Source organism: Cygnus olor, chromosome 22 (assembly GCF_009769625.2).
Source record: "Cygnus olor isolate bCygOlo1 chromosome 22, bCygOlo1.pri.v2, whole genome shotgun sequence".
Lineage (NCBI taxonomy): Eukaryota > Metazoa > Chordata > Aves > Anseriformes > Anatidae > Cygnus > Cygnus olor.
Window position 1 is genome coordinate 3289265 of NC_049190.1, and position 15555 is coordinate 3304819.

The 15555-nt window shown below is 53.5% G+C and overlaps 1 protein-coding gene across 2 annotated transcripts in view; it reads left to right on the plus strand.

The window, feature by feature from the left end:
• The window catches only part of GRIK4 (glutamate ionotropic receptor kainate type subunit 4), a 166836-nt gene that overhangs the window by 56933 nt on the left and 94348 nt on the right, over positions 1–15555 (plus strand). For both annotated transcript variants that reach the window (XR_005814260.1, XM_040534372.1), the window contains exon 2: positions 1648–1779. Coding sequence is in view for 1 of the 2 variants with exons in the window: in XM_040534372.1 (XP_040390306.1) it covers positions 1698–1779 (82 nt within the window). In the remaining variant the exon portion in view is untranslated. The remainder of the gene's footprint in view (positions 1–1647; positions 1780–15555) is intronic.

Genomic DNA, 15555 nt, shown 5'->3' on the forward strand with positions numbered 1-15555 from the left:
TGCCCGTTCTGCGGCCCGGGCTGCGGCGCCTGTGCGGGGAAATTTGTCTCGACCCTGCTGTTTTTCTCAGTCTCTCAGAAAGTTTTGAAATAACCGCTTCAAAGTGCTCAAATGCTGTGTTGCTCCACTATCCGTCTCTGCCGCTGCCGGTGCTTCTGAGGAGCCAATTTACCATGTGCTTAACCTTTTAGGGCTTTTCCCCCGAAGGCGTTACTATAACTCCCACTGAAAAAAAAAAGAGAAAATTGCCGTTGCCCTTCGCAGAGGTGGCTAATGATTTTTAGGGGGTTTCTGGCAGCTTCTGCTGCATCACAATGTGCCGAGCAGGCACCTCCTGAAAGCAGGACACTGGAGATGTCCGGCTGGCACCTGAGCACGGGGTCCTTTGATTTTCTCCAAGCTGAGAGCTTTGGGACTCAGCTTCCTGGTAGCGATGTGACGCAGGAGACCGAGCCCCAGGACCCGTAAGTGGTTCCCTGTTCAGCCCCTGCGTCGTCTTCATCCCTTTGGCCACCTCTCAGTGTTTCTTCTGCATCCCTTCCCTGCCTGTAAAAAGGGATTTGCCCCTCTGGGGAGCGCTGAGGCAAGGTGGCAGGGGTCTAAACGCAACCTAAAAGTAGCTGCGTTGAAAAACTGCGAGGAAAAAGCTACAACTTTCTCGAACAAAACTCCTGGTAACTTCAAAGGCAGATTAAAGACTTTGCCTGTGTCAGGACTTCAGCGTTTGGCCCAGGAATTAGACAAATGGAATAGCGCGAGAGCCTTTGCCAGAAAACCGGAGAAGGGAGAGATAAGGTAACATGAAATACTCAGAGTCAGCATTTAAGGACATTAGTGCTCATGGAGATAATTTTATCAACGTGAAGGACAATAATTAAGTAAAATCTCCGTGTCCCTGTTGGAAATGGTGTTTGTTAACAACCTGTTCAGCTCTGCTGGGGGAATCTGCCGCGGGACGACGTGTGCTGATACCTGCACTAGCGGTGGCTCCGTGGGTTCTTCATGTATCCCTCGTTGCTTTGGCGGTGTTTGGACTTGGAAGGTGTTGGGAACGGGGCTGCCTGGTGGGAGGAGAAAGAAAGGGACCTGGTCTTTGGCTCATCCTGAATCCGAATCCTCTTGGGCGTGAAGGGGAGGGAAGGAGACACGGGGGCTGCCATCGCTCACTGGGCCTGCAGCAATGTCAGGAACTGGTTTCTGCTTTGGTTGCCAAAGTGACTCAGTCTCTGACTCCCATCCCTCGCCGCGTGTTTTGCTCTGAAAATGTTTGGTCCTACCCTAAAAGCAGAAGTCAGTGTAATATTTTAAGTAGCAGGCTGCTTTAAATTTAAAAGAAAAAAAAATGAGAAATTAAATAGATGTGACTCAATATTGATTTCCGCTTGTTTTTGTGGAAACTCTAAAAATGCCAAGATGAAATATTTGGACTTTTCCTTGGGTTTCTTTTCCATATTTTGTTAGAAGCTCTTCGCCCAGTTCGACTCGAATTCCTGAATAATTCATAGTCTGTAAATAGCTTCCTCCTCCTCCCTCTGGTAAATAGACTCTTTGTCCCCCTGCCTTGGCACGCTCCGAGCAGTGTCATCGTGCTGAGTCGCCGCTTGGAGAGCCGGGGTGCTCACGGTGCCGTGTGTGCTCTCTCCGCAGAGTTATGTCATGCCCAGACCACCGAAGGGCTCCATGAGGATTTATAGAAGATGCCCCGTGTCTTGGCGCCTCTGGTGCTCCTTCTGCTGTGGCTGATGAGGATCGCTGCCAGCCCCCACTCCCTGAGGATCGGTGAGTACAGAGCTTGCTGCGACCTTCCGCTGGCTGCTTGGACCGCTCCGCGTAGGTGTGCTGGGAGAAAGCTCTGCCCGTGGTCTTTGGGCTGCTGGTGGTCGTGGTCGTGGCTCCGATGGGGCTGGGTCGCTTGCAGAGCTCCGGCCTCGTGCCTGCCTTCCTGAAATGTTGTCCCCATCTTGTAAACGCAACGCGGTGTATGGTGAGCGTACGCATCTGCATTGATTTTTACGGTGGTAACGCTCCCTGATGGGAATCTCTCTCTGTATAAATGTGAAGTGAAAGTCACTCCTCGAGGAGACGCTGAGGGATGAGGCTCTTTCCCTGACCCTGCATCCCCCCCTTGATGCTCGCCTGAGCTCCAAGCAGAAGGAAATGGTTTTCTGTTGCAGATTTATTTGTCCCCACGTTGATGAGCAAGGAGTGTTTGAGCCCAAACTGAAAGTGCCACGAGAACATTAATAACTCCAGAATGCTCTGTTTGTAAGAGAGTCCTCGCGTTTGTTCTCCTTTGGGCTTTATTAAAAAGTGTTCAGGAAGAGGCACCGTCGTCTTCACTCCCTGCCTGTGTGGATTAGGGAAAAGAAATGCATCCGGAAACCTGGTAATGAAACTTGCTTCACAGCACTGACACCGAGCTCTGCTGTTTGGAAAGCAAACCGCTTCTCCTGCCTGTTCTCTCTGGAGCTACCAGCTGTTTTTAGTAACTATTTGTTGCAGATAAGCTAATCTATTCCCATCCCCGTTTGCAACTTTCACGGGTGACACTCGAAATCAAATTACTTCCCCCCTTTGCCAGCAGAGCATGGAGCAGCTCAGAAATACAGCGAGGGAGGGTGCGTGCTGGCAGGAGCCGGGGTGGTTTATGGCCCCGGCATCCCTGATTCACGTGGAGCACTTGTGCTGGACCGTCTCTGCTCCGCGGGCTGCGTTTCACGTCGATGGGCAGATCCTCCACTTCAGGCAGCGGATGGGGATGGACGGGTTAGGATCTGCCTGCCGTGGCTCAGTTTGTGCGTGCTCAGGGGTCCCCTGATGAATTTGGTGGCCGCTGTGAGGCCAAGTCCCTGCTGGTCTCTGGGGGCAGGCGAGAGGAAGCTGGGGTCTCAGTGTTTGGGACACTACCCACGAGCGGCTGCGGTGGTGGCAGGAAGTCCTCCTCCCTCCGTCTGTTCCAGGTACTGGTTTTGTCTTCCGTACCTGGTAGCTGCTCCTGGTAAAGGAGATCTTGATGCTCTGCTGGGGTTTTAAGTCACATCCCTAGTATAAATGACTCGTGGGTATCACTCGCATGTCCAAGTTGCACGCAGCAGGGATGCAGGGTGGTGAACAGCACAAACACGCTGGTTAAATGTGAGCATCTCCCCACCAGCATCGTGTGCCTGCAGAGGCCCAGGGCTGCAGCAAAGCTCCTCTGGTGCTTTGGTCTCCATCCCAGAGGCTGCTCCGAGGGTGGTTCTGCACTCCCTCACGCTGCGGTCATGCTCCCTTGGACCCCTCTCTCCAGTTTTAAAATCATTGTGCGTTCAGGAATTCTGTGCTCTTGACTTTTCGTGGCAAAAATAATGGAGCTGCTCCAGAAATCGTTGCTCTTAAAACTTAGAGCGCCGCTGCCCAGTCCTGGTTAGAGACGCTGGATTTCCTTAGCCTGCGTAGGGCAAAGAAGCGCAAATTTGCCTCGGACTGAAGCACTTGCATTTGGGTGCTGCAAAGGGGGCGTAGAACTCAGGACTTCAGCAGAAGGAGTAACGTTGTTGTGGGAATGGGAAGGAACAACTCTGATCCTTCTAAGATGCACCAGAGGTTGTGGCTTTTGTGTCAGACGGTGTTAAATGTCGGAGTGGCCAGAGACCCTGCGGCCAAGTCCTGGGGGTCTCCAGGTACCCGCCACCTCCTGGGAGTGGGACACCAGCAGTCCTGACCTTGGGCGAGCTCATGAAGGAGGAACAGCTTCTTAAGGAGTGACTCCAGGGATTTGGGACCCAGTGAACCCCCCCATGCTGAAGTCTAAAGCAACTTCTCCGAAAACGGAGTCTGAAGCAGATGGGCGAAGAGCTGCGGAGGGGTTTGGGGTTTTGGTTTTGTCTCTCCGAGACACAGCTTTATTTTAAAAATATATCCAGCCAAAAGGTTAATAAAAAATGAAGTACAACATAAAAGGAGAGGAAAAATGTTACTGGCAGCCCTGAAATCATTCCCCAAAGCATGCTTTTGGCAAGGCAGGGGGATACGGCATCTAGCGACATAAATCAATGCACTGCATCGCGAAGGAAAGCAGACCAGCACGAGCCTTTGAATATTCAAAGAAAATGCAAGCTAACACTCGGAATCGTTCTGAGAGCCGTCTGGTAATGGACCGCTGAAAGGCGCGGTTTTACGATCGGTGTGCGAGGTGAACGCAGGCAGTGCCCTGCCCTGGTTCCTCACCAAGTAGCTGGAGAGGTTGTTGCTGCTGCGCCTGGCTGGAAGGAGGCAGGATGGTGCTGAGCCGGGGGCACTCGGCTTTCACACCAAGCTCTGAGCCCCCCTGCTGCTGCTTTCCCGGGGCTTCAGGTGGGTCTTGGCCCTGACACCTCTCGGTGGAGTTTCTGGTGGTGGATTGCTCCGAGTACACGGTGAGGAAGGGCTGCGTTGCTTTGCTGGCGTGGACAGGACCCGCTGCGTGTTGCGTTGCAGGGAGCTTCAGAGGCATCGTCTGTGCAAAAAGGGAGCAGAACATAGGCTGTGGGTGCCCTTCCTCGCAGCCTTGCTGTGCACAGGCACAACTTGTAGCCTCCTGTCCACTTGGAGCTGTTACGGTTCTCTCTCTCCCCTCGATACACAAGAGACACCACTGGCTTGAGCCTTTTTTTCAGCATTTTTCTTCAGGCTTAAACTCTGCGTTCCCTTCTGATCCCGTCCCGGAGAAGGTCTCCTAGATCATGTTGTTTGGGAGACCCTTGTGGGGAGAAACACGGACCTGCGTGCTCCATCCACGAGAGCTTCTCTTCAAAGAGTCTTGTTGATCGGTCAGCTCTCCTGGTCCATGTCAGCGAGGTTTTCTCTCCATAGATGCTCAAATGCTGATTGAGATCGGGGATGAAGAAGCAGGCAGGACTGGGCGTCTTCTCAAATACTTGAGCTGGGGACCGTTTAGCCCGGCTCCCCCAGCTCCCAGAGGACATCCGTCGCTCTCCTGAAGGCTCTGCAGAGAAGATGCCACGCGGCAGCGCGTTATTTAACACCGACCTCACCCAGGGAGATGCTGATGGTGAAGGCGCAGTCAGCCCCTGGGTGCTGCGAGAGGCAAAATGCCAACGTTAGCCCCCGGGGGCAGGCCGAAAGGCTGCCAGGGTTGTGTAGCAGGATGGGGGGGACGTGCCTGTGCCTCTTAGGGCAGGCAGGGAGAGCCGAGGCGCTGTGGCAGGTCGGCTGGTGCCAGCCCCAGCACCCCGGCGACAGCTTGAGGCTCCCCTTGCCCGTGCCGGGAGGCAGAGCAGCGTTTGGTGCCGCGACAGACAAAGCACCGGCTCCCTTCCGTACGCAGCGCTGCTTTCTGGCAGATCGCGGCCCTTTTGTGGATGATAGCAGTGCGAGCGCAGTAAACTGCTGCTCACCAACGTGCTATTCCCCAGCAGAGAAATGGCCTTACCCTGGCTTTGAACCCAGCAGCCAGGCTGCTGCCATCAGCTGAAAGCAGAGAGACGATGCCTGAGGCTCACGTGGTGGTGCTGTTGCTGGAAAACCTTTCTGCTGGTAATTATGACGAGTGTTTCATAAAACAAAGCTGCTGGCAGGGGCTGGGTGCCTCCTCTCCTCCGGTCAGTCGTCCCATGGGCACGGGAGGGGAAGCACTGGGCTGGGAAGGCAGCAGGTCACCGAGACACGTGCGATTATCCGGCTTCTCCGTGTGCGGATCTATTGTTTTTAGAGGCTTAAAAATAATTTAATTTGGAGAAGCGAGAGCTGTGCCCATGCTGCGGTGGCGGGAGCGAGTCTGGGCTGCAGCTGGGTGACATTGAGGTGGGGGTAGCTGCTTGCCCAAACGTGTGTCGGGGTCCCAGTCCCCAGGAGCCCCAGCTGGAGGCTTGCTGGGGGTGCCCCGAGGTTGCCCGTCTCCCAGGGACCCGCCTGGATGTGGCCACCAGCACCCCCAGCCGCTGAGCCCCCTGCTATGGGTCCCTGAATTTCCTTCCCTTGCTCCATTTCTGCTTCGCTGGGCTCATCTGAGCGCTCACGTGTAGGGTTCGCCCTCTATTGATTTTATTTTTTTAAAAGGCTTTCACAGGACTTTCCTAGAACCTGAGCGCCTGAAGAAACAGAGAATTGGGCAGGAGGAGACGTATCCACGTCTTCGTTGATGCATGACCTGCTAAATTTGTCTGGCTGAGCCATTATAAATGTTTCATTTCCCCCAGTATTAAAAAGGCCCGGTTAAGTTCATTTAGGTGAATTAGATTGGTAGTTATTTGTCATTTGCTACCGAGTGGGGAGAGGAAGAGAGAAATACAATACCAATTTGTTAACTATTTGCCCTTTTAATTTTGTTTTCGTTATTCTTCCAGGAGAGTGATATTTTATTTATGTTTTCTGAGTTCTGTGCATAAATCCTTATTTAAAAAAAAATCACCCGTGGAGATGGCAGGCCCTCGGAGCAATTCGTTGGCTACAAATCCTCGTGGTTGTCCCCAGATGTCCCCTGCCTGGGAGGCAGGCGTAAGGCGTGTCTGTCTGTCTGTCTGTCCGTCTCCAGGCTGTGCCTTTGCCACGCGAAACACAACGAGCCGCTGGTCTACGGCTAAGGAATCCAGCCCTGTAATAATATGAATAATAAATTATAAGCAGATTTATATCTCGGATCGATGCTACAGGGCACGGCGTGAAAGGAGGCCTGGACTCGGTGTGACGGAGCATCTCCTGGTGCGTTTGTACCCCCGTGGAGGAGTTATCTTCCCTGATCTGCTCCTTCGTGCCGGAGACCAGGCTACGCTGCACACCCCAAGAGGCCCCGAGCTTTGTTTTGATTCATTATTACATCCACGTGCACGTTACACAGGTATGGACCTTGGGGAAGCTGCCTGGCCACGCTGCAGCTCCTAATTCAGCAGGAAGTGGAAAATTTGCAGGGGGAGAGGGGCTGATGGCTGCAAATGTCCCGCATCACTCTTACAGGCACGCTTCCGTGGCAGAGGACGGACACGGAGAGGTGCGCGTACAGAGCTTTAGAGCTCTGGTTTTTGCTCCTGGATGTCGAGGAGTGTCCCCGAGCCAAGGATCGGGATCTGAGAGCCACACAACCTGCTTTACATCTAAATACCGCCCCAGCCCCTGGGCAGCGCTGTGTGTGTGTAGCCACTCAGGCATTTTTAGTGGGGATCTTTTTCTTTCATAGAGTGAAAGCTAGTAAGAGCAAGAGCTACTCTGTCATGCCTTTCATTATTTTTTCATATATATATATATATGAATAAAAAAGTCAATTACATGAACGAAAGACGCTTGGTTCCCTGCCTAAACAGCTGCCAAAATTAATTCCAGCTCGGAGCCAAACTCAGCAAAGCTGGATTTTCTGCAGAAAGCTCCAGTGCGGCTTGAGACAGGCTCGTGCACCGCTCTGCGTTACCGATTGCCGCTGCCCAGCGCCTCGCCCTTGGCTTTGCCTGTGGCCAGTTGAGGAAGGATGGATTTCACGTGCTCGGTGGTGAGCCTGACTTCATGGCAGAATAAAGCAGAATTGAATGTCCCTAGCAGCCCCTCACTGGAGCGAGCACCGTCACACTGCAAGGCAGTGCTCGTTTGATGGAGAGCAGCTGTCTTGGCAGCTCAGAGGACCTGAAAACTCAGCGCCGGCGTCAGCAATACTTTGAGCTTTAAATTTGTTCCTCCCTGTGGACCAATTGCCTTGCATTTAAAGCACCACCTGAATTGAGCAGGATGTGGACAGGAGCTGTGCTGAGTTACAAAACCGGAATAATCACGCAGGGTAAGCAAGCCCTCGCTCCAAGCTGCAGCTTCTGGTGCAAGGCTGAGGCTGGGGCACCTGTGGCTGAAGGACGTGGTTGCTCGTCCTCAGGTGCACGTCCCCAGTGACTGGGGCACGATTTTAAAGGTGTTTTCAGGACATGAGGTAGAATATGGCCTTGCAGCTTGAGGCAGCAGCCCAAGTTCCTGAAGGTGAGCTGAGATGAAGCTGAAGTCATTGCTCGTGAGCTGGTGTAACCTTCCCGAGAAGGCAAGCTGGAGGGTGGCAGATGGGAGGACAAAGGCAGCGAGGCAACTCCCGCTCGTAACAGGCTGTTGGAGCAGAGCGAGGTCCCCACGCTGTGAGCGTAAGGTAGGGTTTCCTTCTGTTTGAAGCATTATGCCTTGTGCTTCGAGGTTTATGCCTCCTTCTCCTGCTGGGTAACTCTTGGCAAGCCCACTTGTCCTTGCCTTTCAGGGCTGCAGGCTCAGGGAGCAGCTCTCCTGGGCACAACGCGTGCAGCAGGCAGCTCGGTGAGGTGTTAAAGCCCTCCTGCAAGTGTAAGGCACTGCAGGGCTGTCGGGCAACCTTCCCAGAAAAGATGCTTTTGACCCAAAAGGGCGCTTATCTCAAGTGCCCCCTCTGCAGCTAATTGCTCGTGGCTCCGTGTAAGATACGCACAGCCTGTAAGGCTAAAAGCCCAAATTGTCCTGGCGTACGTTCAGAAGCTCTAGCTCTTGGTATCCAGGTGTTTTGAACCTCTACCGTTTGAAAAAGCCCCAAGACCCGAGGTAGAGAGCAACCTGCTGACGGAGCAGCTGGGACGGATCCTGGCTCCCTGTGTGCTGCTGCCAGGCGCCCCGGGGGCTCTGCGAGGGGCTGATCCTGCCCTTCCCCACGCAGCCTGCCTCCTGCCTTTGTGCTCCTCTTGCTCCTTCTCTCCCTCACCAGGACCTCACCGTGGTGGGATTGAAGCTACTGGCTGAGGGCTAGAAGGAGCTGAGGAGAAGGGGAAGGATGGAAGACCTTGAAAGAACGAGGTTTGCTTTGCTGTAGGATGTCTCCTGTGGAAAGCGCAGAGCCGCGGGCTGTGCTAGAGGGCTGGAGCAGCAGTGTGCGTGTGGGAGACGAGGGGAGAGCACCCAGGGCATAATTCCTACCCAAACCAGGAGGGATGGCTGTCCTCAGCATGGATTTCGTTTGTTGCTGGGAAGGTCCAGGAGGGCGAAATCACGTTAAGGGCAGCGCCGTTCCCCAGAGCCCGCTGCTGAGGTGTCAGCTCCGGGGGGGAGATGGGTGCAGGAAGGAGCACGGTGCTGCTCCCGGTGTGCCTGCGGGGCCAGCTGATTCCCGAGATGTGCACAGGGGGGGAATCAGTCCGTGCCGTGATGAGGACCGCAGAAACCTGCGATACCAGCAGCCAAATGCCTTTCTCATGCCTTCAGCGTCCCTGCGTGCTGCCCAGGAGCATTCAGCGCCCTCTCCGCAAGAGGTCTGGGGGCGCAGGCTCCTGCCAGGGGGAGCAGGCTGGGAGCGAAGGGGCTCTCGGGGCCAGCAGAGACCTCCCTGCAGGGGCAAAATGCAGACCTGGGCCTCGAGGGAGGCAGGGAGCAAGCAGGGTAAAGACTGCAAGGTTTTTGCTCTGTGGCCCATAGATAAAAGCACGGCGCTAAGCGCCGTGGGCGGAGAAGCAAAGAAGGCAGGTGCTGGTGTATCGGCGCGGAGGTGACCTGAGCAGGGAGCTGGAGGGGAGCATCAGGGGGCATCTGCCGTGGAGGAGCAGCTCAGTCTGACAATTGCCAGCTCTGCCTCGAGCCCTGCCAAGCGAGGACGGTGGCTGGAAGGAGGCTGCAGGGAGGGGTGGCTCGTTTTCCCAAAGCCACCGCTAATGAATTCCTCTTGCACCTCCAGACGCTGTAGGGATTTGGAGAGGCTAAATGGAACTTTATGTGAAAATGATGGCTGAATGTCAATTCTGCTGTCGAAGCCAATTTGGGAGCCGGAAAGTGCTAAAAGAATTAAGATTGTTAAATGGAAATAAGTCTACTTGGTAGAGATGAAATAGGGTTTAAATGAGTGAAATTATCTGTGGATTACCCTTGTTAGAGCACGGCCTTATTTAATAAACTGAGTTTTAATCTGCTGTAGGGCTTTTGGAGGAAAAGCTTAGCCTGTGGGGTATGTCCATGTGAAGGGAAGGACGGGCTGTGCCTCCATCCTCCAGAGCCACGAGAGTCAAGGGGAGGTGATGGTTTGCCCGTGAGTGCTTTGTGCTTTATGAAGATCTTGTTGGCTGCTCGGTAAGTGGTTTGATCTTTGCTCAAGCTTGGGCGCTTCTTTTGCTGGCTTGATAGGAGGCTGCTTAGGCGATACCGTCTCTGGGTACCGCGCGTCCCTGCGTGGCTTTCCTAGCACGGAGCCACGCAGCACGTCGTGCTGCCAGGGTGAATAAACGTGGCCAGCCCCCCCTGGGGCTCTGGGAGGGAGCGCTGCAAGCGAAGGAAACCTCGCTGGATGCAGGAGGAGGGGAGGAGAGCACAGGAAATCTTGAGGGCTGCAATTTCATTACGAAGAGAGAGCCTAGTAATTATTAATAGGCCCTGATTATCTGCTTCTGCAAGAGCGGATCTGTTGCAGGAGAGCAACCAGGTGCTTCTAGCTGACTTTAGCTGCCCACCTGACTTAATGCAGGTGTCACCTGTCATCGCACGTGTTTCTGACCCATCTCTCTCTTCAGCGATAGTTGCGAAAGCATAATTGCTCCAGATGCTTCTAAAACCATCCATGGAGGGAAGGACCTGACCTTAGCCTGAGCAGTCAGCTCGCAGCTCCGTGGGACTGATTTTTGCTGCTGCCGCCGGGACCTGAGCCCTGGGTCTTACAGCAGGCAGGAGGGGCTGAGTGAGAGGTACAGAGGGGTTTTTACTCTCAGCCGTGTAACTGTGTGGTTTCACAATATTGCACGTTCCGTACTTGGAAAATACAAGAATTTTCAAGCAATTTTAGGGCTGGGGTAGCAGGGAAGGGGCTCTGTGCGCCCTTATTTTGTCTCTGGCTGAGGGGTTTGCTGTTCCAGCCCTGTGCTCTGGCACAGTGCAGACAGCGGGGCTGATCAGTATGTGCCGTGTCCTCTGCAACGAGTCCTGGTTTCGTGTCGCAGAGGTGCAGGCCAGGCTGAATACCGCAGATCTAGCCCTAGGCTCATCGCCCACGAGCTTAAGATTTCTGTGATCTTCGTGCCAAGCCTAAGGGTAACGAAGTCGGAAAAGTCACAACGTGGTGTCAGCTCAGATTTGTCTGAGGATGTCTACATTGGCTACAGATTCCAGCCCGTTCCCGGCCCTGATTTGCGGTGGTTCTGCCTGGCAAGACAAATACACCAACCTGTGCCCAAGAGGTAGGGTCGGCTGTCCCATCTCGCTGCTCCAGAGTTTTCCAGTCATCAGCATCCTACAGGATTTGTGCTTTTGAATATGCGTGCGCCCTCCATGGGGTCCAACAACACATTTGACAGCATCCACCTTGTACCAGGTCTGATTCACAAGCATTTAATTTTGCCATGGCAGGGTGCCCCTAATCATCCTTGCTCCTCTCCTGCCGCTGCAGAGTTGTTTTCTGGCCGTACCCAGCTGCCCTGTGCATCTTCCCATTTGACCAGCGGCAAAAGTCTGCTCTGTCATTTGGCTCCTGCACTTCAGAACATTTTGTTCCGCGTCCCTTGCACAGAAGATAGCTTGGCAAGTTGCGAACCTTTAGCGTTTATTATCTGCTGTGGTTCTACCCATTTCGGTCGCATGTGGAATTTTTTGGCATGCTCCTTTCGCTGGGGCCCTGGTACAGTGGGAAGAAGTTCAGAAATATGATCTTGGTGATAACACAGCACAAAGCAAAAGAATGGTTGGGTCGGTACCAAAACATTGCAGTACTTGTGCAAAGTCTTAGCTAACCCATGCCAGAGCCTCCCCAGCTGTGCAGGTTTGTTGCAGGAGCTGGTGCTGGGCTGTAGGGGCCCGGTGGGGCTGCAGTGGCGTCCCCTGGCACCAAGCACTGCCGTGTCCAGCTTGGCATGGCTGAGGAGCATTGCTACGGTAGGAGGTGGGGCTGAGCACTTGGGTTTTGGAGCAGAAAGCTTGTGTTCATCGCTGTGGCTGAAAAGCCTCTTCTCTCACGCGCTTAAATCCCATGGAGCATCTCATTAGAAACAAATGATGCCTCAGGCAAGCGGAGCTATAGCAAAGTAATCTTTATTAAGCACCCTCAGTGGTCAGAGTTACTTGATGAGCTCCAGAGTTTTATTTGCAGGCAGCTTTGGGTTGTCATTTAGCAGGAAAGCTCTTTGAACTCCCTCCTTTCCCCGTCTCTAGGTTACTGTTTTCTATTTCTGTGTGTTTTCGGTCCCAACAGCCCTGCAAACGCTGCTGGTGGAATTGTTGATACTGGAAACAAAATGAATGGAGGAGACGGGGTGTGCACGGTTCAGGATCACGCAGCCAGGCTTCGGGAAGGGGAAATGAGGTGCCCTGAGTGCATCACAAATTGTACTGGGGGGGACACAGCCACCACTGTTTCCTTGGGAAATGGTGCCCAGAACCCCTGAGTCGCTATGGGAAGTTTTTCTCTGAATGCCTCACTGTGCATATTTGGGGCAGGAGAGCGGCAGCTCCTCTCGGGGCCGTCCTCCCTGCCCCTGGTACGTACAGCAAGCTGCACGGCCGCGTTTCCTCCATCTCTGGACTTTGCAAATTCTCTGCAGGTGATGGAAAACGAGCCATAAAGTGCAGGCACAAAGGGCAGTGGAAACCAAAATAAATTGGAAGCAGCATCCTGCCAGATGCTGTGCGTTCTGCTGGAGGGCGGGAGGGAGAAGGTGCAAACAGCTCCGAGAAACAAAGCAGGAGCACGGGGCGTGAGCGCGAAGGTGCCGCACGCCTCGGCCCTGCTGCTAACCCCGCTGGTCGTCCGGGGCTCTGCTGCTGCCCGGAGCTTCAGGGGGTGTTTGGAGGGTGACGTGGAGGCAAGCCCAGCCTCGCCCTGCGCTTGAGCGATATCAGGGCATCTCAAGGGAAGTCCGGGAAGAAAAGGAGAGAGAAAAATTCATCTGCGGCCACTGTGCTTGGCTTTATGAAAAGGAAATGAATCGAAGGCAGGAGGCTCAAGGTTCGCCTGCGTCTGTCTTGTCAAGCATGTGAAGCTGACACAGCGATGGAGTCATTACAGGCTCCTGTGTAAATACAGCCTCCTTACTATTTTTTTCCCCCCTATAACATGTCTCATTTACTTGATAGTCTATAATAGCTCTGGAGGAGCAGTCGCTGCTTATCAAGTCACAGCCTCTCCTCGGTCATCTCAGCCGGCTCTAGCGCTCACGGTCCACGGGAGCTTTTTGGCAGCCAGCCTCTCGCACGGAGGTCTCTTGGCAGATGCTTTCAGTCCCCCAGCTCTGCAAGGTGGTGGGGACGGGGCTGCCGGGGCAGGCGTGCATCGCTGGGGATGGCTTTGAGCTGGTCACGGCCCCCCTGCTGCCTTCTCTTCTCCTCGTGGCCTGGGTCCCGCGGGTTTTGGCGGCAAACTGCAAGGGACGGGGGGCTGTTTGGTGTCCTGGGGGGACTGATTTTATTGCGAGGAAGTGGGAAGCGGCTTCAGGCAGTAGCTAGCAACGCAGAGAGTCTCTGAGCAGAAGTTCGTGCCACCAGGCGTGCTTTGAAGGACGTGCCCCAACACCTAGGGAATCAATGAACCTCCCAAAGCTTTGGTGCCTTGGCTTAGGAGTCACCTCTAGCGTGGAGCATGGATGCTTTCTAACACTAAAACTGAGAACAAATGTCAAATAAACCAAACCAAGCCTCCAGCAGAAATGCCGGAAAGAACATCAGAGTGACTAACACCCAAAGCCCTTTTGAAAAGCAGTCATTTCCTGAATGTAGCTGCACGCTTCCATTTTAAATGTCCTGGCTCTATTCTTTGCTGTCCCCCACCCCTCCATCTGGAAACAGTCCAGCGTTATTCATGCTGGAAAAGGCAGAACTGGCTCTCTGTGAGCTGCCTGAGCTACGGCCAGCACCTGCCGGGAGCGGCGCAACAGGTTGCTGTCTGCTTGCCTTGTATTTTATTTTATTTATTTATTTTATTTTATGTATTTTATTGTCATCTGCGGGCAGTGGGGGCTGCCCATCCGCAGCCTCCTGGCTTGCGCAGGTGAGTGCAGCTTTCCGGGGCTGAAGCTCGCTGCTGTCCCGGGAGGTGCAGGAGCACAGGCTCTGCTGTGCACCGTGATAGTTCACGGTGGTTCGCTCTCGATGCTTAGGATATCATCTCTCCTCTCCTGGTTTTATCGATCTCTCTAGCAGAGCGGAGTCAAGCAGGCTCTCCAGTGCTTCCTGACCAGAGCTCCTAACCACCCCGAGCATCCTTCCTGGTGGTGCAGTGCTGCCGAGGGGATGGATTTTGATTTCGGGTGCATAAATGGAAAATGCAGTTGAATTAAATTCAGGCATTGCTTTTTCTTGCACCTCCCTTTTCTTTCCCTTTTGATTCTGCCAGCAGATTTCAGCCAAGTGCACACCTGGGTTCGGAGACCTTTGGGTTGGCTTCAACATTTGGCCACTTCCAGACGAAATGCGAAACACGGTCTTTCCCTTTACAGAAAATCTGTGCCTAGCTAATAAATCTAAAGGTATTAAGTTGAAAGCTGAGCATTTGGAAATATACATGAAAAACTAGCATTGTTTATAGGTGTTTTTCTAGTCGGGAAATTGAGGTGTGAGTGCTGAGACTGAGCAGATTCCTTGTTGTGCAGAAGAGTTTGTCTCTCGGGGAGCAGCAGGGGCTGACCGCCGCGCTAAGGGACAGCGCTGTGCTCCTTGCTGGCTTTTTTTTTTTTTTTTTTCAATAGGCCTGGGCATGACACACCATGATTTGGATTTCAGTCTCAGCTCGCTAATGTGCTCCCTGACCTATGGTGGAAAATAGCACATAATTATTTCTTTACTTTGTGCAATTCAACAGTGCAAGAGCTGCATTAGAAAAGGCAGCCTAGGTGATTAGTAGAGGAGGATGAGTTTGTTTTCCCTGTCACGTTGCCTTTTAATTTGGTGAGACGGGATCGCTTGGTTTTGCCATCTGTGGGAGCCCTGAACCCCTTTACTGTGTTAAATCAGCAACGAGGGGAACCAGCAGCAAAACCCTCAGTCTGCAGCAGTGAGGAATCGAAAAGCTGGTGCCTGTGCTGTATTGCCGCCGTAGGGAGGCAGGAGCTGAGCAGGTGAGCATCCACCTCCACTCAGCAAAGCAGAAATGTACTGAGCAATTTGAACGGGACTGTGAGGCACAGAATTTGCTGCAGCAGGTCCTTCTTTCCCTCAAATCGTTCCTCAAAGTCAATCTGATCCTGCTTCGCACTGCATTTCCATGAAAGCTGGAGGATGCTGAGCATCCTGCAGAAGGCAGAAACTCTCTTTCAGGCTGGGATTATTCGACTAATCTTGTGATTATGGTGATAATCCCCTTTGCAATGGTGTCCCTCTCCAAGGAGTTCTTCCCTTGGGGACTTCCTAGTCCCAAATCCCATTTTCCCTTAATGCTGAAGTGCTCTGTATTAAATTAAGGCTCTCCAAAGGATCAGAGGTCTGCAGGTCCTTTGGTATTTATGGCATTGGGGTCTCTGGTAGTTTAGCTGTATGGCCTGCTGCCTTACTGACCTTCTTGGGGTCTGGGGTAGGGATGGAGCCCCAGGGGCTCTCCTTTTGGAGACGGCTTTTCAACCTCAAATCCGTGTCCTAGCAGCAGAGAGGATGAGACGGAGCTGCCCCACCAGCCGTGGGCACCGCTGCAGCCTG